Genomic DNA, 21,403 nt, shown 5'->3' on the forward strand with positions numbered 1-21,403 from the left:
CCTGCTACAACTACGCTGAATCTGGCCTTGCTTGAAAAACGTTACGGTCAGGAAACTGCGAACAAAATGACGGATAGCATAGCAGGATTATTTGATCGTGTAACGAATTCGTATCAAAGAAAACAACAGGTGACCAAGAAGAACAGGAAACAAACCAGCGCCAGTGCAACGGGAATCTCTCATGGGAGAAAATCTCACGAATTGCCCACACGAAACAAAAAGTACAAGCCTGTTCTAGTATTGCCAAACATGACATTGTTTAAGAAGCGATATGGGCAAGAAGGCAAGAACGAAATGACGGCTCGTGTAACAGGATTATTTCACAATGTGACACTTTCGTATAAAAGAAAACAACACATAGCACAGACGAGGCGGAAAATAACTAGTAAGGATGTTGTAAAACCAGTATTCAGCTTTTTTACAAAATGGAGAGAAAAGAAACTCAGAGGGAAACTGCCACTGACGAGATCTACTCCTGCAACAGTTTTACGTAAAACAACGTTCCGCAAAGTACCAAAGCGAGATCGATTGACTAAATTATCTATAACGAGTGATCGTTGTGCAAGTGGACAGTTTTCACAGAACATTTCGGAATGTTTCACCCTACACAAAATTGAGACACTGGCGATTGAAATGTCAACGAGTGAAACACAACATTCAAGACCAACATCTGAGAGTACAAGAGCGGTAACTTCTGACGTAGATGAAGACTTGACTTCTGCTAGCTCTGCAACCCAGACAACGGACTCTCTTCCTACAACTGAGGAGACAAGTACAGATATGTGGGACATAGACGAATCAGATGAACTATTAACGTCGCATACAGATGGACATCAACATTCTTCAAAAACGTGGGCAGCAACTATCGTCTACAAGCCTGTCTCTAGACCAGCCACACATACGAAACCACCCTCATCCACATCAACTCCATCAACAATTGTTATCCGCAGTCAACCTCCTACAACAGAAGAGACAACTGAAGATACTTTCGACACAAATGAATCAGATGAATTAATGTCACTTAGTGACGCACATGGGCAGTGGACGAAACCTTCAAAAGGGTGGGCAGCAACTATCGTCTTAAACCCTCCCAGTAGGCCAACCACACATATGAAACCACCCTTATCCACACCAACTCCATCAGCACCTGTTAGTCGTAGTGAACCTCCTGCAACAGAAGATACAACTGAAGATAAGTGGGACACAGAAGATTCAGATGAACTGTTAAAGCCACTTGCTGATGGAAATGTGCTGTGGACGAAACCTTCAAAAGGGTGGATAACAACTATCATCTTCAAACCTACGAGTAGGCCAGCCACACGTTTGAAGCCACCCTTATCCATATCAACTCCACCAGCAGCTGTTAGTCGTAGTGAACCTCTTACAATAGAAGAGATAACTACAGATCTGTTCGACACAGACGATTCAGATGAACAGTCAAAGCCACTTACTGATGTAAATGTGTTACGGACGAAACCTTCAAAAGGGTGGATAGCAACTATCATCTTCAAACCTACGAGTAGGCCAGCCACACGTTTGAAGCCACCCTTATCCATATCAACTCCACCAGCAACTGTTAGTCGTAGTGAACCTCTTACAATAGAAGAGATAACTACAGATCTGTTCGACACAGACGATTCAGATGAACAGTCAAAGCCACTTACTGATGGAAATGTGTTACGGACGAAACCTTCAAAAGGGTGGATAGCAACTATCATCTTCAAACCTACGAGTAGGCCAGCCACACGTTTGAAGCCACCCTTATCCATATCAACTCCACCAGCAACTGTTAGTCGTAGTGAACCTCTTACAAAAGAAGAGATAACTACAGATCTGTTCGACACAGACGATTCAGATGAACAGTCAAAGCCACTTACTGATGGAAATGTGTTACGGACGAAACCTTCAAAAGGGTGGATAGCAACTATCATCTTCAAACCTACGAGTAGGCCAGCCACACGTTTGAAGCCACCCTTAGCCATATCAACTCCACCAGCAACTGTTAGTCGTAGTGAACCTCTTACAAAAGAAGAGATAACTACAGATCTGTTCGACACAGACGATTCAGATGAACAGTCAAAGCCACTTACTGATGGAAATGTGTTGCGGACGAAACCTTCAGAAGGGTGGATAGCAACTATCATCTTCAAACCTACGAGTAGGCCAGCCACACATTTGAAACCACCCTTATCAATATCAACTCCACCAGCAACTGTTAGTCGTAGTGAACCTCTTACAATAGAAGAGATAACTACAGATATGTTCGACACAGACGAGTCAGATGAACAGTCAAAGCCACTTACTGATGGAAATGTGTTGCGGACGAAACCTTCAAAAGGGTGGATAGCAACTATCGTCTTCAAGCCTACCAGTAGACAAACCACAGCTTCCACCCCTACATCACATAGAATATCCAGTTCATCTCCCAAATCAACATTTTCAACACTGTTAACTGATAAAACAACTTCTTCTACACACCATGAAGTTCATTCGTCTTCTCCAAAGACCAGCCTTATTTCTTATTCGCTAACATCACATAGACCAACCAATTCATTTTCAAAATCTACGCTTTCAACACTTTTAACTGACAAATTAACTTCTTCTACGCGCTATGACCGTCATTCCTCTTCCAAACAGACGAGCCCTATTTCATATTCGCGAACATCACATGGAACAACCATTTCATTTTCAAAATCGACGCTCTCAGCACTGTTACCTGACAAAACAACTTCTTCTACACGACATGACCTTCATTCCTCTTCCACAAAGACGATCCCTATTTCATATTCGCGAACATCACATGGAACTACAAGTTCATTTTCAAAGCCTACGCTTTCAACACTGTTAATTGACAAAACAACTTCTTCTACACGACATGACCTTCATTCCTCTTCCACAAAGACGATCCCTATTTCATATTCGCGAACATCACATGGAACTACAAGTTCATTTTCAAAGTCTACGCTTTCAACACTGTTAATTGACAAAACAACTTCTTCTACACGACATGACCTTCATTCCTCTTCCACAAAGACGATCCCTATTTCATATTCGCGAACATCACATGGAACTACAAGTTCATTTTCAAAGTCTACGCTTTCAACACTGTTAATTGACAAAACAACTTCTTCTACACGACATGACCTTTATTCCTCTTCCACAAAGACGATCCCTGTTTCATATTCGCGAACATCACATGGAACTAAAAGTTCATTTTCAAAGTCTACGCTTTCAACACTGTTAATTGACAAAACAACTTCTTCTACACGACATGACCTTCATTCCTCTTCCACAAAGACTAGCCCTATTTCATATTCGCGGTCATCACATGGAACATCCAGTACATGTTCAAAATCAACACTTTCCACACCGTTACCTGAGAAAACCACTTCTTCTACACTTCATGAAGCTCATTACTCTTCCACAAAGACAAGTCGTATTTCAGATACGGTAGCATCACATGGAATACCCACTTCACTTTTAACATCGACGCTTTCAACGCTGTTAACTGACAAAACAAATTCTTCTACACAAGATGATGTTCATTCATCTTCTACAAAGACGAGCCCTATTTCTTATTCGGTAACGTCACACAGACCAACAACTTCATTTTCAAAACCTACGCTTTCAACACTGTTAACTGACAGAATAACTTCTCCTACACGACATGACCTTAATTCCTCTTCCACAATGACTAGCCCTATTTCATATTCGTTAACATCATATGGAACATCCAGTTCATTTTCAAAATCGACACTTCCATCAGCGTTAACTGACAAAGTAACTTCTTCTACGCATCATGATTTTCATTCGTCTTCCACAAAGACAAGTCCTATTTCTGAATCGGTAGCATCACATGGAATATCCAGTTCATCTCCCAAATCGACTTCGTCAACATTTTTAACTGACAAATTAACGTCATCTACGCGTTATGATGTTGATTCCTCTTCCATGAAGACAAGTCCTATTTCAGATTCGGTAGCATCACATGAAATCTCCAGTTCGTCTTCGAAACTAACATTTTCCGCACTGTTAACTGACAAATTAACTTTTTCTACACATCATGACATTGATTCCTCTTCCACAAAGACGAGTCCTGTTTCTTTTTCGCTCACATCACATGGAACACCCAGTTCATTATCAAAATCGACGCTTTCAACACCGTTAACTGACAAAATATCTTCTTCTACACCGCTAACATCAGCCACAGATTTGAGACCACCCTTATCAACTTCAACTCCATCAGCAACTATTAGTCGCAGTGAACCTCCTACAACGGAAGAGGCAACTGAGGATACGTCCGACACAAATGAATCAGATGAATCAACGTCTCTTACTGATGCACACGGGCCGTGGACGAAACCTTTTTCAAAGGAGTGGATAGCAACAATCGTCTTCAAACCTATCTATAGGCCAACCACAGCTTCCACCCCTACGTCACATAGCACATCCAGTTCATCTCCCAAATCGACATTTTCAACACTGTTAACCGACAAAACAACTGCTCCTACACACCATGATAATCATTTCCCTTCCACAGAGACGAGTTCTACTTCAAACCCGCTAACAAGATACGCATCTTCAGAACCGACTTTTTCAACATCGCTAACTGACGAACCAACATCTTCTACAACTCACGTGTTGCAGTCAGGGTCGTTTGATGAAACACAGGTCATTTCTTACGGTGCTTCTCCAAGTCCTACTGCTCCCTATAGTGGCACCAAATCCTCATCTTTCGGTGACGGTGGAACATCCTCCACATTGAGCCCTGGATCAGCAACTGTCTGCCACCCATTGCCAACTGGTGGTCTTGACTACAGCAAACATCGGACGTGCAAAAGACTGGTGAAGACATCTTCGGGAGACTCCACCCGTTGTGCCTTTCTAACACCACCTTTAACACTGCGGCGTACACTACGTCGACGTGTGAGGATCACGACGCCTTCGGCCTCCTGAAAGCCCCTTCTGCCTGCAGATCCAGTTAACACAGGTGAGCCTTCTGCTGTGGCGAGCTCACATACACATCCACTTAGGTTTTCCTTGCAGTGAAAAACTGCCTCAACCTCATAGTTTAAAAAAAATTATGTCCTTTTAAAAAGTATTTTTCGCCACCGTCTCTTACGTTAGTAGGTACAACTGTACTCCAGAAGAGTTACGCTATAAGAGGGATCCACTTCCATGATGTGTTGTGAGTTCCAACAGTTCATGTAAAAAATAACTAAATCCATCTTTGCTACAGGAAAACCGTTGGACTGTGGCACACAGAAAAGTGAAGAGCTGTACGCCATTTGCGAGGCTGTTATCGAGCTTTAGTTCACGCGGAGAAAATTCCTATGCTAAGTCCTTATTAACTGCATATGCATTTTATGCACTGGACTAGTTTCTATTTGATTCTTAAATGTATATAGTCTATACTATAATATATAATCTGACGTAAAAAGTAGATGACGGTAAAAAAAAATCGTTCCCTTTCCTCCCCCCCCCCCCCCCACCCAATCCTGCCCTTTCGTCCCTAGTCGCTATTCACCGTGATTATAATATACAATTCTTAGCTTATAACTAATGTGTTAACAATTTAAAATTCTTAAAAGTGAATATAATCCCTCATGAAATGCTGGAAATGTTGTTGATATGAAATTAAATGTCTCACTTTTTTATAGACAGGTAGATTTCTTCTTCTGTTCTTCAATTACTGGCCAAAGACTTTTCCTTCCGCTCAAGTTTATTAGAGCAGAATCTTATAATTATACACATGTAACAATTTACAGTATATTGTCAGCAAGAACACAAGTTTATGTAGCCAGTAAATAAATGAAGACTGTACGTACTTATTTGAAAACAGTGCTGTCCTTTGATTTTCCTCCATTCCAATACTTCACTGCTGGCCATTAAAATTGCTACACCAAGAAGAAATGCAGATGATAAACGGGTATTCATTGGAAAAATATATTATACTAGAACTGACATGTGATTACATATTCACGCAATTTGGGTGCATAGATCCTGAGAAATCACTACCCAGAACAACCACCTCTGGCCGTAATATGGGCCGTGATATGCCTTGATATCGAGTAAAACAGAGCTTGGATGGCGTGCACAGTTGCAGCTGCCCATGCAGCTTCAACACAATACCACAGTTCATTAAGAGTAGTGACTGGCGTATTGTGACGAGCCAGTTGCTCGGCCACCATTGACCAGACGCTTTCAGTTGGTGAGAGATCTGCAGAATGTGTTGGCCAGGGCAGCAATCGAACATTTTCCGTATCCAGAAAGTCTCATACGGGACCTGGAACATGCGGTCGTGCACTATCCTGCTGAAATGTAGAGTTTCTCAGGGATCTAATGAAGGGTAGAGCCACGGATGGTAACACATCTGAAATGTAACGTCCACTGTTCAAAGTGCCGTCACTGCGAATAAGAGGTGATCGAGACGTGTAACCAATGGCACCCCATACCATCACGCCCGGTTATACGCCAGTATGGCGATGACGAATACACGCTTCCAATGTGCGTTCACCGCGATGTCGTCAAACACGGATGCGACATGATGATGCTGTAAACAGAACCTGGATTCATCCGAAAAAATGACGTTTTGCCATTCGTGCACCCAGGTTCGTCGTTGAGTACACCATCGCAGGCGCTCCTGTCTGTGATGCAGCGTCAAGGGTAACCGCAGCCACGGTCTCAGAGCTGATAGTCCATGCTGCTGCAAACCTCGTCGAACTGTTCGTGTAGATGGTTGTTGTCTTGCAAACGTCCTCATCTGTTGACTCAGGGATCGAGACGTGGCTGCACGATCCGTTACAGCCATGTGGATAAGATGCCTGTCATCTCGACTGCTAGTGATACGAGGCCGTTGGGGTCCAGCACGGCGTTCCGTACTACCCTCCTAAAACCACCGATTCCATATTCTGCTAACTGTCATCGGATCTCGACCGACGCGAGCAGCAATGTCGCGATACGATAAACCGCAATCGCGATAGGCTACAATCCGACCTTTATTAAAGTCGGAAACGTGATGGTACGCATTTCTTTTCCTTTCACGAGGCATCACAACAACGTTTCACCAGGCAACGCCGGTCAACTGCTGTTTGTGTATGAGAAATCGGTTGGAAACTTTCCTCATGTCAACACGTTGTAGGTGCGCCACCGGCGCCAATCTTGCGCGAATGCTCTGAAAAGCTAATCATTTGCGTATCACAGCATCTTCTTCCTGTCGGTTAAATTTCGTTCTGTAGCACGTCATCTTCGTAATGTAGCAATTTTAATGGCCAGTAGTGTATATGTATGTTTACCTACTACCTTAATTTGTCTTAGAGAACAAGGCCAAATTTAAACATTACCCATACCGCATAATAACTTAATAACGTGAAGCTTCCACGGTACTATCAGACACTGACTTTTGTTTTTAGTTTCTGAGGGAAAAAGGTCGTTCTTCACGAGTGGTGTCCTCTTCATTACCGTTCAGTCATTGAAATGTAAAACTGAAGCATGGTTTCTGTTCTGTTTCTGAAATGAAGCGCCATAGGTAAACAACAACATACTTGCAAAGAGACTATAGTGTATCATCCCGGTTGTATTACTAAACGGATAAACCGGTTATGTGATCAGTCAGTCCCTGTTGCATTTCGGTTATTCATATAATTATTGACCGAATGAGAAAATCTAAACCGCCGTCATATTCTATTCTTTCAGAAGTATAACCTTACTTTGTATGTTTAACACAGTAAGAGAAGTATTAAAGTTAGAAATTGCGGACATCTCTTGAGGCAGACATATTCACAGCACGCAAATTACCCAGACTACATTCATCAAGTATTTGAAAATGAGAGCAATTAGCGGCGTCCACCATACTACACTACTGGCCATTAAAATTGCTACACCACAAAGATGATGTGCTACAGACGCGAAATTTAACCGACAGGAAGAAGATGCTGTGATATGCAAATGATTAGCTTTTCAGAGCATTCACAGAAGGTTGGCGCTGGTGGCGACACCTACAACGTGCTGACATGAGCAAAGTTTCCAACCGATTTCTCATACACAAACAGCAGTTGGCCGGCCGGGCCTGGTGAAACGTTGTTGTGATGCCTCGTGTAAGGTGGAGAAATGCGTACCGTCACGTTTCCGACTTTGATAAAGGTCGGATTGTAGCCTATCGCGATTGCGGTTTATCGTATCGCGACATTGCTGCTCGCGCTGGTCGAGATCCAATGACTGTTAGCAGAATATGGAATCGATGGGATCAGGAGGGTAATACGGAACGCCGTGCTGGATCCCAACGGCCTCGTATCACTAGCAGCCGAGATGACAGTATCTTATCCGCATGGCTGTAACGGATCGTGCAGCCACATCTCGATCCCTGAGTCAACAGGTGGGGAAGTTTGCAAGACAACAACCATCTGCACGAGCAGTTCGACGACGTTTGCAGCAGCATGGACTATCAGCTCGGACACCTTGGCTGCGGTCACCCTTGACGCTGCATCCCAGACAGGAGCGCCTGCGATGTTGTACTCAACGACGAACCTGGGTGCACGAATGGCAAAACGTCATTTTTTCGGATGAATTCAGGTTCTGTTTAAAGCATCATGGTGGTCGCATCCGTGTTTGGCGACAACGCTGTGAACACACATTGGAAGCGTGTATTCGTCATCGCCATACTGGCGTATCACCCGGCGTGATGGTATGGGGTGCCATTGGTTACACGTCTCGGTCACCTCTTGTTCGCATTGACGGCACTTTGAGCAGTGGACGTTACATTTCATATGTGTTACGACCCGTGGTTCTACCCTTCATTCGATCCTTGCGAAACCCTACATTTCAGCAGGATAATGGACGACCGCATGTGCAGGTCCTGCACGGGCCTTTCTGGATACAGAAAATGTTCGACTGCTGCCCTGGCCAGCACATTCTCCAGATCTCTCACCAATTGAAAACGTCTGGTCAATGGTGGCCGAGCAACTGGCTCGTCACAATACGCCATTCACTACTCTTGATGAACTGTGGTATCGTGGTGATGCTGCATGGGCAGCTGTACCTGTACACGCCATCTAAGCTCTGTTTGACTCAATGCCCAGGCATATCAAGCCAGTTATTACGGCCAGAGGTGGTTGTTCTGCGTACTGATTTCTCAGGATCTATGCACCCAAATTGCGTGAAAATGTAATCGCATGTCAGTTCTAGTATAATATATTTGTCCAATGGATACCCGTTTATCATCTGCATTTCTTCTTGGTGCAGCAATTTTAATGGCCAGTAATGTATACACATAATTTCAAACCTTTTAAAGACTTTTTCTCGCTTACGTCTCCAATTAATAATGAATGGAAGAAAGTTTTTTGCTTACATTTTCGCTATTCATGCAGTACAAAATCTGCATAAGGAATGACGTTTCCATGTATTAACTGTTTAGTACTATCTCCGTTCGCAACACATTTTTCAGATAACACCACTTATGCAACTAAATGTATCTACAAAATGTATTATTTTATGTAGTATAGTTCAGTAGATATGACATACCATACATTTAAATTCGTGGAAAACTACCTTTTCTTAAGGCTGAGTGAGACATTTTCAGAAAAAATGTAAATCGTTTTCATATTAGCGGTATAAATGTTTACAGAATTAAAATAAACTTTTTTTGTAAGTTAGATCTCATACGACTAGACCGTATATAGCGACAAGAAAGAAGGGAAAACAGGGCACCAGGAAGTGGAAAAACTTACATGTGCAAAACTAATAAAATCATAGTAATTAGAGGTTTGAATCTTCTGCCAAAAAGGTTTTACATGTTTAACGTAAACTATTCAACAAATTAACTCATATGTTAGGTAAATAGAAGTCTGAAGGTATTCAGTTTTTTAAAAGATCGGATTTGGCGGACTAACTAAAGGCGTTAAGCTATAGCTGTGCGTGATGTATTGATCCCTTGTTTGGTAAGAGTTTGATGTGCAACAATGACAGGAACAAAGTTTAAAATAAGAAGAAGAAGGAACTCGCGATACACATTGTCCACAATTTATTCGACTTTATATGGCGATGTTTCCACCAACACTGAAGACAGATAAACGACATTGTCAACATCTGGAACAGGTAAGAGCAAAAGTTCATCGATGATATTTCATTGTATATTCTTCAAAAGGCACCTACTGCTTTCTGTAACATTTATCATATCTGCAAATGACATCAACAATAACTCTGAACGTGTTACGTCATTAGGATGGAGGCTGGATGGAAATTTAAAAGTAAAGATTGTGGATGGTGGGAAATTTAGAGTTTAAATATGGATGATGGCACGAAAGTTAAAAAAATTAAAGATAACAGATGGCGAGAAATTATAAAAATGGAGATGTAACTATCGTGAAAGTTAAGTATCCAAGATGGTGCTGCCAGTAAATTTGAAAAATGCACGATTGTGCTGGTGGGAGATATTTTTCAGCCAAGCACAGTGCCCAAAAATTGCTAGATGGCAGTGGTGGGGAAAATAAAATAAAAAAAAAATTTCTTACAAGGACAGGTCCCCAGCGGTGTAATCGACTTTTTGAAACAATCAGTACAGTTATGCAGGTTAAGAGCCCAGTTATCACACATTGCAGTCATTCACCCTGGTGGGCCTTCATTTGCTAAAAACTGGAGGAAAAAAAATTCAGAATTCTGTGAGACACGCAATACCGTTAAAAAAAACGTTGCTTCTATCCTACCCATTGCACCACGAACCTGACTCCTTACTGCAGCTTTTTTAATGGTATTGAGTGTCACAAAAAATTCCGATTTTTTTTTCGTCAGTTACTTGCAAATGAGAGCCCACCAGGGTGCATGACTGCAGTGTGTGGTACCTTAGATCTTAACCTACATAACTGTATAGTTTGATTCATAAAGTCGATCACATCATTGTTCTCTTCCTTTAAACTGAAACAGTCAATGATAGCAGAGTACATTTCTAGCTGGCTATGTAAAAAATATCTATTGTGTACTACAGAATTTCGAAAAAAATATGTAAGCATAACCTAAACTGGGTGTCATATTAAAAAGTATTCGATTATTTAAAAGAGCAGAACAAACTGCAAAACGATTTACAAAAAGATGTAGGTACGGTGCAAAAATTGGAATTTGACCCTAAATAATGAAACTTGTGAGATTATCCACACAAATCCTCAACGGAATACGTTTAACTTCAGTCACACGATATTCAATCAAGCTAAAGGCCGTAAATTGAACTAAATACCTAGAAATTACAATTACGAAAATTATAATTGGAAAGAACATACAGGAAATGTTGTGGGAAGTAGCGAAACAAAGAGTGCAGTTTATTGGCAGAACGCTTAGAAGATGCAGTTTATCTACTAAAGAATCTGCTTACACTACGCGCTAAGGGAAAGAGTGTCATGGACATGATACAAGATTTGGGGTGGGCATCATTAAAAAAAAGTCGTTTCTCGTTGTGGTGGGATTTTCGCACGAAATTCCAGTCACCATCTTTCTCCTCCGAATGCGAAAATCTTTTATTGACGCTGACCTACGAAGGGAGAAATGATCATCGTAATAAAATAAGGGAAATCTGAGCTCGCACAGAAAAATGTAAGTGTTCGTTTATTCCACGCACTGTTCTAGAGTTGAATAATAGACAATTATTATGAAGGTGATTCGATGAGCACTCTTCCAAGCACTTAAGTATGATTTGCAGAGTATCCATGCAGATGTAAAAGTAGATTTATCACAGGCACACACACACACACACACACACACACACACACACACACAGAGAGAGAGAGAGAGAGAGAGAGAGAGTGAGAGAGAGAAACCTTTGTCATCTGTTTCATATCCCACCAAAAAAATGTTTGTACAAATACTTTTATGCCTCATCTATAAATTTCATTTCTCTGTACTGTATTTCACAAAAAAAGTGTATGTCAAAGGTATCCGAATGCTCCAAACTATATTTGTGCCCTGCTCAAAAGTATTTAATGAAAAAAATTACGTAAAGCATCACTTTCGTACGTGTTAAGTTCGGCTTCTGTACCATAGACGGTATAAGGCACGACGGAATCTCAAATTAAATATTTGCCACACCTAAATTGGTTATAACGCTTTTTAAGTGTCATAAGGCTGACCGGCAGGAATTGGCAAGACTGAAATCACTGATTAAACTTCTTGTTTGTTCCAACAATCTTGACTTGTTGAGATACAATACATATGACTCTCAGCTTGGCGTAATATAAGATGCTTGCCGCATTAAAAAATACGCATGACAGCTACTGCTGATTTATAGCTTAAAGTGCACATATCGACGAAAATTACGAAGGGTACTTAGTGTGTAATGCAACACATTTTCTTTCTCGGCCAGTTTTAGTAGAAAAAACGTGAAATTTGTTATGGGATATCATGAAATATTCCCGCTTCAGCCCGTGTAGTTTCATGAAATTCCATAGGTCGCGGCGCTATATGTAGTTTTAAAAATGGCGTCCCTAACCTAGATGCGTTCATAGCAGGTAGATGTCACTGAGTGTGTTTTGGCGAAAACCAGAGCTTCGTAGATACTCGTAGCCGCTTGCATAATGTCTGCGGAGACCAGGTAGTGAACAAAAGCACGGTGAGTCGTTGAACGAGGCCTGTGTCATCATAGTAACAAAGCCGAACACACCTGTCCGAAATCCCGCGTGCTGGACGGCCGCACATATATTGAAGAGCCAAAACATTATGACCACCTGCTTAATAGTTTGTTTGTCTGCCTTTGCAACGAAATAATCACTAATTCTGTATAACAGGAATCTGACAGTTTGTTGGTAGTTTTGTGGAGGTATGTGGCAATAGATGTCATGTAATTCGCGTAAAAAACGGACCGCTGATTTGCGTACGCTGTGATGGCGCCCCATAGCGACCCTGGTGGGTTCCACAGGATTTACCTCAGGCGAATTTGGTCGCCAAGGCAACAACGTGAGTTCACTATAATGCTCCCCAAGCCACTGCAGCACGGTTATGGCTCTGAGACACAGACAATTATAACGCTGAAAATGACATCGCATCAGGGAATACGTCAAGCAGGAAGGGATGCATATGGTTCGCAGCTGTCAGTCGGTTTTCGATTACTCCCACAAGTTCCATGCAAGCGCAGGAGAATGTCTCCAATAGCATAATGCTGCTCCCACCAGCCTGCGTCCTTAGCACGCTGCTCGTTTCGAGCCGCCATTCACACCGATGGCAGTGTTTGTGGAGACGGCCATCGACCTAGTGTAGCAAAAATTTGTTTCACCCGAAGAGCCGACACTTTTCCATTGATCGACGATCGAATCCCGGTGGTCCCGTGTCCACTGCAATCGCAATTCAAAAAATGGTTCTGAGCACTATGGGACTTAACATCTGAGATCATCAGTCCCCTAGAACTTAGAACTACTTAAACCTAACGAACCTAAGGACATTACACACATCCATGCCCGAGGCAGGATTCGAACCTGCGACTGTAGCGGCCGCGCGGTTCCAGACTGAAGCGCCTAGAACCGCTCGGCCACGCCGGCCGGCCAATAGCAATTCACGATGTCTTTGTGTCAACATGTGATGACATTGGGGTGGTCTGCAGTGGAACTCTATATTCAACGATTTACGATGAACGTTGTGCTGCGAAACACTTCTGCGTGCACCAGCATTGTGCTCTTTCGGCAGAGATGCCACAGATCACCACCTATGCTATTCTACAGAGCAGACAACCCTCCGAACCCCACGTTCTGTGAAGAGTCGTGGGCGTCCAACCATTTAGCGCCTAGTGATAGTTCCATTGTCCTACCTCTTTCCGCAGAGCCTCACGACAGTAGCATGTGAACATTCGACCACCTTCACCGTTTTCGAAATACGGGCTCTGCGTAATAATAATCTGTCCTTTGTCAAAGTCGTGTATCCCAGTGGATTTCCCAGTTTGCAGCCCATATCTTCGCTAGTGTGTTCACCCGTCCATATCTTCTCCGCTTACATACTTTTGTTACCGCGTCATGTGTCTGCAACGCCAACAGGCGGCATCCAATGTCGCAGTGGACTGTGGTCGTAATGTTTTGGTTCGTCAGTGTATATACTTTTTTTCTGTATTGAGTTTCGATTCCTCCCGAAGGGGGCGGGCTGGCAGCAGCTTAGTACGCCGCTCTTCAGCCTACAGAATTTGTTTTAAAAAGATGAAGATAATAAATAATAAAAGCAGGCGATTAAATCGGCGACGTAAATGGTAAAATGGCAGCAAATCGTGGAACTTAAAACATAAAACAAAGGGTTGATGATGCTAATAAAATACATATGAAGCAGACAGGTAAAAGTATAGACATTCAATGGCTCTGAGCACTATGGGACTCAACTGCTGAGGTCATTAGTCCCCTAGAACTTAGAACTAGTTAAACCTAACTAACCTAAGGACATCACAAACATCCATGCCCGAGGCAGGATTCGAACCTGCGACCGTAGCGGTCTTGCGGTTCCAGACTGCAGCGCCTTTAACCGCACGGCCACTTCGGCCGGCCATAGACATTCAATTAAAAAAACACGGCGACAGTCTGGTTTCTGTTCACAAGAGATATGAAATTTACACCCAGCGACAGCATGGTTTCTGTTCACAACACTTTGGAAAGACGAACACTGAACATTCACTTGAACACTGCACTAAAAAATTGGCACAAATATGATATACCACAGCCGATGGCAGATGGGGGGAACCTGGACAGATGACGGGAAAGGAAAAAGGGGGGGGTGAAGGAGAGGAAAAAACGAAGTGGGGTGGGGAGGGGGGAAAGGAGCCGATGGAGGACAAGGACCCATAAGAGGGGGGCAGGTGCTGGGCAGATGTGACAGGGAGTGGGGAAAGGCAGAGGAGGGAAATACAAAAGGACTTGGGGAGGGGGAGGGGAGGAAGAGAGAGGTTAGGTGGGGAGAAAACAGGATGGAAGGGGGGCAAGAGGGAGCCCCGGAAAAGGACTGGAAAGGAGGGGGAATGAGGATCAGGGTTGATAGGAGGGATAAATGGAGGGAGAGAGGGCATTATCCGGGAGGGGGAGTTGACGGAAGCCACCTTGGGAAAGGAGACGAAGGGTGTAGAGATGGAGGGCAGGGGGGACACAACAGTGAAGGTGCAGCAGAGGGCGGGGATTGGAGAGGAGAGGAGCAACCAGGGGGTGAGGGGGAATAAGGCGGCGCGAGGTGTAGAATACGCAGATATGTTCGAGGAAGAGGAGCAGATGGGTGAAAGGAATTAGGTCGGAGAGGATCTGCTTGGGGGACAGGAGGCATATATGGAAGGCGAGGCGGAGTGTATGGCGCTCGAGGATCTGGAGGGACTTATAGAATTTGGGGGGGGGGGAGACTGGCGGGACTGGTATAACAGAGGAGTGTATATACAGATACAAGCGATTTATAAATCTGTCACTCTTCAATACAATATCTATTCAGATGACATCGAGACCTGTCCACTTGAAAGTCTGTAGGCGTTATTCACCTGGCAGACACAAACAAAAAACAGCCAGTACATAAATGTTCAAACTTAAATACACCCGCCGCCGGAGGTCCCGAGAGGGGATGCTTGCGTATCATTCTCAGCGGCGTAATTGTTCGTGGCTGCCAGCGCCCTCGTGCCGCGGTGGCGGCTATAGGAAACGCGGCTGCGTAACTGGCGGCTCGTGCATTTGACGACTTGACCATCCGGACAGCGACAGATAACCCAGCTTCCACTGTGTGGCAGCAGAAGATGAAAAACGTTTAGAACTTCAAGATGAAGCTAACACCCTAAAACTACGTCTGTATCTGACTCTGAAATCGAGTTTTTGATAAATTTACACTGAAGCGCAAAAAGAAACTGGTATAGGCTTGCGTATTCAAATAGAGAGATATGTAAACAGGCAGAATACGGCGCTGCGGTCGTCAACGCCTATATGACAACAAGTATCTGGTGCAGTTGTTAGATCGGTTACTGCTGCTACAATGGCAGAGTATCAAAATTTAAGTGAGTTTTGCTGGCCAGTGTGGCCGAGCGGTTCTAGGCGCTTCAGTCAGGAACAGCGCGATCGCTACGGTCGCAGGTTCGAATCCAGCCTCGGGCATGGATGTGTGTGATGTCCTTAGGTTTGTTAGGTTTTAGTAGTTCTAAGTTCTAGGGGACTGATGACCTCAGATGTTATGTCCCATAGTGCACCATTTAAGTGAGTTTGAATGTCAAATCTCCGACATCGCTGCAGCAGGAAAAAGATCCTGCAAGAACGGGACCAACGACGACTGAAGAGAATCGTTCAACGTGACGGAAGTGCCTGCCTTTGGCAAATTGCTGCAGGTTTCAATCCTGGGCCATCAACAAGTGTCAGTGTGCGAACCATTCAACGAAACATCATTGATATGGACTTTCGGAGCCGAAGGCCTACTCGTGTACCCTTGATGACTGCATGATACAAATCTTTACACCTCGCCTGGGCCTGTCAACATTGACGTTGGACTGTTGATGACTGGAAACGTGTTGTCTGGTCGGACGAGTCTGGTTTCACATTGTTTGGTGCAGATGGGCGTGTACAGGTGTGGAGACAGCCTCATGAATCTGTGGACCCCGCATGTCAGCAGGGGACTGTTCAAGCTGGTGGAGGCTGTGTAATGGAGTGGAGCATGTGCAGTTGGAGTGATATGGGACTCCTGATACGTCTAGGTACGATTCTGACAGGTGAAACGCACGTAAGCATCCTGTCTGATCACCTGCATCCATTCATGTCCATTGACCATTCCGATGGACTTGGGCAATTCCAGCAGGACAATGCGACATCCCACACGTCCAGAATTGCTACAGAGTTTTTCCAGGAACACTCTTATGAGTTTAAACACTTCCGCTGGCCACCAAACTCCCCAGACATGAACATTATTGAGCATATCTGGGATGTCTTACAAAGTGCTGTTCAAAAGAGATCTCCACCCCCTCGTACTCTTACGGATTAATGGACATCCCTGCAGGATTCATGGTGTCAGTTCCCTCTAGTACAACTTGAGACATTAGTCGAGTTGATGTCACGTCGTGTTGCGGCACTTCGGCGTGCTCGCGGGGGCCATACACGATAATAAGCAGATGTACCTGTTCCTTTGGCTCTTCAGTGTAGAAGTGGGAATAACGTTGTTTGCTTTGCTAATTTTCGTTGACAAGTGCACTTTAAGCTGTAATTAGATCAGCAGTTGAGCCCATGTGTGTTTTGCAAAACAGGATGCATATCACATAACGCTGAGCTGAGAGTCAAATGAATTGGATATGTGAGCTCAGTTCCAGCTCCACTCACTCAGTTATTATCGAATCAGTGTAGTAATGCACGTTGTAATTGTCTCGGATTGGCGTTGGGAGCAACACAGCTAAAGATGTGGACCGATGCGATTTATGAAAATAAAAATTGCATATCACGATCTGACAACCACTCTATGCTGTGTAATTAGTTAAAATTCTCAGACTGTGGCTAAGAGCAGAGTTCAGACACCTGTTGATTTGTGTAATGACGCAATGCAGGTCGCCAAGTCCCGTGGAGGCACCAGGTCAGACGTGAGCTGCATGAGTTTAGCCAGGGGCGACCGGACAGCCGGTACAATTCCCCTCATTTACACCCCTTGGTCTACCTACGGAGCGCTGTCTTATTGCTTCTCACCTCAGTGTCCTCTCGGATACATGCCGAGTGTCGAAGGCCCGAGATTCATGAAGCATTTGTATCACGCTCTGAGCCTTTTGAAAAAGAGGCACTACTATGGCGCACACCAAGTTAAAATACGTAGATTAATACATATACAATAGATAAAGTTTAGGTTTATTTCTTAACAATAGATAATAACATGAGTTTAGAATGTTCATACTGTGTACAACAGAAAATACTTATTTTAATTTGACTTTAGTTAATTGGAGAGACCTGGACATTTCCCACTGCATAAATACAGTCTGGATTCAGATGAAGCTGAAAGTTCATTTTTCCTTCTCTGCGATAGTACACTGCTTAGTTACAAAGATCAAAAGTTGACAAATTCACAGGAACACTATCTTGCCATTTTAATTTATACGCGTTTTAGTGTGTACATTTGAATGTTCATTAACGTGCTACACACAACATTTTACAGTAGGGGCGCCCGCTGACCGTTTTACGCAGGATACCAGGTTTATGTCATGTGAAGTTGTCAGTTTTGAGTTTCTGTGCAGTGGAATCCGTCGACAACCCTTCGGTGCCACACGCTTCTGGAGGAAGAAGTTTCAGTTTTCTCACGAGGTAAGTGCACAACTTTGTATTCGGTTATTTGTCCTAATGTTCCTGCAGCACCAATCCAGGCATCAGGATTACACACTGAGCAGTAATTCGCTACCCCGTAACACGATTGGTCACTGTGTCATCAGTTACACATCACTAGTTTGGTTTCACTATAGTATTAGTTTATGTACCTTCATATAGTGTTTCGTATTTACTATGGGCTCTTCCATTTACAGATTCTCTTTCCAAGGCATTTTATCTACTAAATTTTGTTTGTTAACCAGCCGGACATTTACACAAATTTTACTTTGCCTGTTATCAGCGTTTAAAATACACTTTAGAATCTGGGGTGGCATTCATATATTATGAATTTAATATTGCATTTACTAATATGTGCCTGTAAGCCAGTTCAGGAAAGTCGATACAACACATCACTGCCTGAAGTACATGTGTGCAAATTAGCAGACTACACTACTGGCCATTAAAATTGCTACACCACGAAGATGACGTGCTACAGACGCAAAATTTAACCGACAGGAAGAAGGTACTGTGATATGCAAATGATTAGCTTTTCAGAGAATTCACACAAGGTTGGCGCCGGTGGCGACACCTACGACGTGCTGACACGAGGAAAGTTTCCAACCGATTTCTCATACACAAACAGCAGTTGACCGGCGTTGCATGGTGAAACGTTGTTGTGATGCCTCGTGTAAGGAGGAGACATGCCTAACATCACGTTCCCGACTTCGATAAAGGTCGGATTGTACCGATTGCGGTTTATCGTATCGCGACATTGCTGCTCGCGTTGGTCGAGATCCAATGACTGTTAGCAGAATATGGAATCGGTGGGTTCAGGAGGGTGATACGGAACGCCGTGCTGGATCCCAACGGCCTCGTATCACTAGCAGTCGAGATGACAGGCATCTTACCTGCATGGCTGTGTCCGCAGCTCGTGGTCGTGCGGTAGCGTTCTCGCTTCCCACGCCCGGGTTCCCGGGTTCGATTCCCGGCGGGGTCAGGGATTTTCTCTGCCTCGTGATGACTGGGTGTTGTGTGATGTCCTTAGGTTAGTTAGGCTTAAGTACTTCTAAGTTCTAGGGGACTGATGACCATAGATGTTAAGTCCCATAGTGCTCAGAGCCATTTTTTGCATGGCTGTAACGGATCGTGCAGCCACGTCTCGATCCCTGAGTCAACAGATGGGGACGTTTGCAAGACAACAACCATCTGCACGAACAGTTCGACGAAGTTTGCAGCAGCATGGACTATCAGCTCGGAGACCAAGACTGTGGTTACCCTTGACGCTGCATTACAGACAGGAGCGCCTGCGATGGTGTACTCAACGACGAACCTTGGTTCACGAATGGCAAAACGTCATTTTTTCGGATGAATCCAGGTTCTGTTTACAGCATCATGATGGTCGCATCCGTGTTTGGCGACATCGCGGTGAACGCACATTGGAAGCGTATATTCGTCATCGCCGTACTGGCGTATCACCCGGCGTGATGGGAAGGGGTGCCATTGATTACACGTCTCGGTCACCTCTTGTTCGCAATGACGGCACTTTGAAAGGTGGACGTTACATTTCATATGTGTTACGACCCGTGGCTCTACCCTTCATTCGATCCCAACGTCTGGTCAATGGTGGCCGAGCAACTGGCTCGTCACAATACGCCATTCACTACTCTTGATGTACTGTGGTATCGTGTTGATGCTGCATGGGCAGCTGTACCTGTACACGCCCAAGCTCTGTTTGTCTCAATGCCCAGGCGTATAAAGGCCGTTATTATGGCCAGAGGTGATTGTTCTGGGTACTGATTTCTCAGGATCTATGCACCCAAATTGCGTGAAAATGTAATCGCATGTCAGTTCTAGTATAATATATTTGTCCAATGAATACCCGTTTATCATCTGCATTTCTTCTTGGTGTAGCAATTCTAATGGCCCGTGGTGTACTTCCTATTAGAAAGTATAAAACAAACAGAAGTTCACTTAAAAGGAGCATAGGAAAAACCTCTAGTTAGGGATTTCGCATCAGCAGTACACTACCATTCATGTTGCTTAGTAGTATTTTGAGTGAGTGCACTAGTGAGCCAACAGGGTGACTGTCCAGGTATGCCGAGCGCTGTAGGTGAGTGGGGTGTACTCAGCCATTGTGAGGCAAACAGAGGAGTTGCTTGACTGAGAAGTGGTGTGCTAAGCACATGCTCCTCCATATAGGCACCAACGACGTCTGTTGGTTTATTGCCAGGACATCAAACTCTGACATTTTGCTATTCAAAAAAATGGTTCAAATGGCTCTGACCACTGTGGGACTCAACATCTGAGGTCATCAGTCCCCTAGAACTTAGAACTACTTAAACATAACTAACCTAAGGACATCACACACATCCATGCCCGAGGCAGGAATCGAACCTGCGATCGTAGCGGTCGCGCGGTTCCAGACTGAAGCGCCTAGAACCGCTCGGCCACAATGGCCGGCTTTTGCTATTCACTCAAGGTTTATGACCATATTTTACTCTCATCAGAAAATATATGTGGCAGTATTAAAATATCCTAAGATATGGGTATTCAAAAATGTCTAAGTCAGAGCCACTTCGGTACTGTGATAAACCTTTTGCATTTCCTACTTTTATGTTTTCGTCTTCTTTAAAGGCAAAGAGAAAAATGAAGCGGTAGCCCAGCGTAGAGCATGTGCATACCGTCATGTATTTTTGATTTTCAGTTGTTAAGAAACAGAGGAGTTTTTCTTGTACCAGTGGTAGGAAGGAAGGATTTGCGCTCAGCTACTGAACAAGTGAGAAGCACGACATTTTTTTAGCAAGTAATTGTAGACCGCCATTTTGGGGTCGCTATGAATAAGTGAGGAGTATGTATTTCGTATGTGCACCGTTTAGAAAAATACAGTATTGTTTTAATAACAGAAAGGTCGTGTGAGTTATTATTTCAAATAGTACGATAATTACAAGAACTGAAGCCCACCTGTCTACTTTGGAAAATTACGAAGACCCGATAAGCTCAATAGGAACACGGTCAAGACTTCGAAGGTGAACACGGCGGCCAGACGTAGCATTATAAAGAAGGGTAAGCAGAAATCTACAGCGGAGGAAGGAACTACTTCCTCCCTGCAAAATAATATGAAATAATACGAACTTATTTCCAGACATAGCTCAGCATATTGTGCTTCTCAT

At 43.8% G+C, this 21,403-nt stretch overlaps 1 protein-coding gene across 1 annotated transcript in view; it reads left to right on the forward strand.

Moving 5' to 3' along the window:
* Positions 1 to 633: 633 nt before the first annotated feature.
* The window catches only part of LOC126252206 (mucin-2-like), a 110,101-nt gene continuing 89,331 nt past the window's right edge, over positions 634 to 21,403 (forward strand). The window contains exon 1 of the mRNA XM_049953076.1: positions 634 to 2,371. Within this exon, the coding sequence (XP_049809033.1) occupies positions 634 to 2,371 (1,738 nt within the window). The remainder of the gene's footprint in view (positions 2,372 to 21,403) is intronic.

This window comes from Schistocerca nitens, chromosome 4 (genome assembly GCF_023898315.1).
Source record: "Schistocerca nitens isolate TAMUIC-IGC-003100 chromosome 4, iqSchNite1.1, whole genome shotgun sequence".
Lineage (NCBI taxonomy): Eukaryota > Metazoa > Arthropoda > Insecta > Orthoptera > Acrididae > Schistocerca > Schistocerca nitens.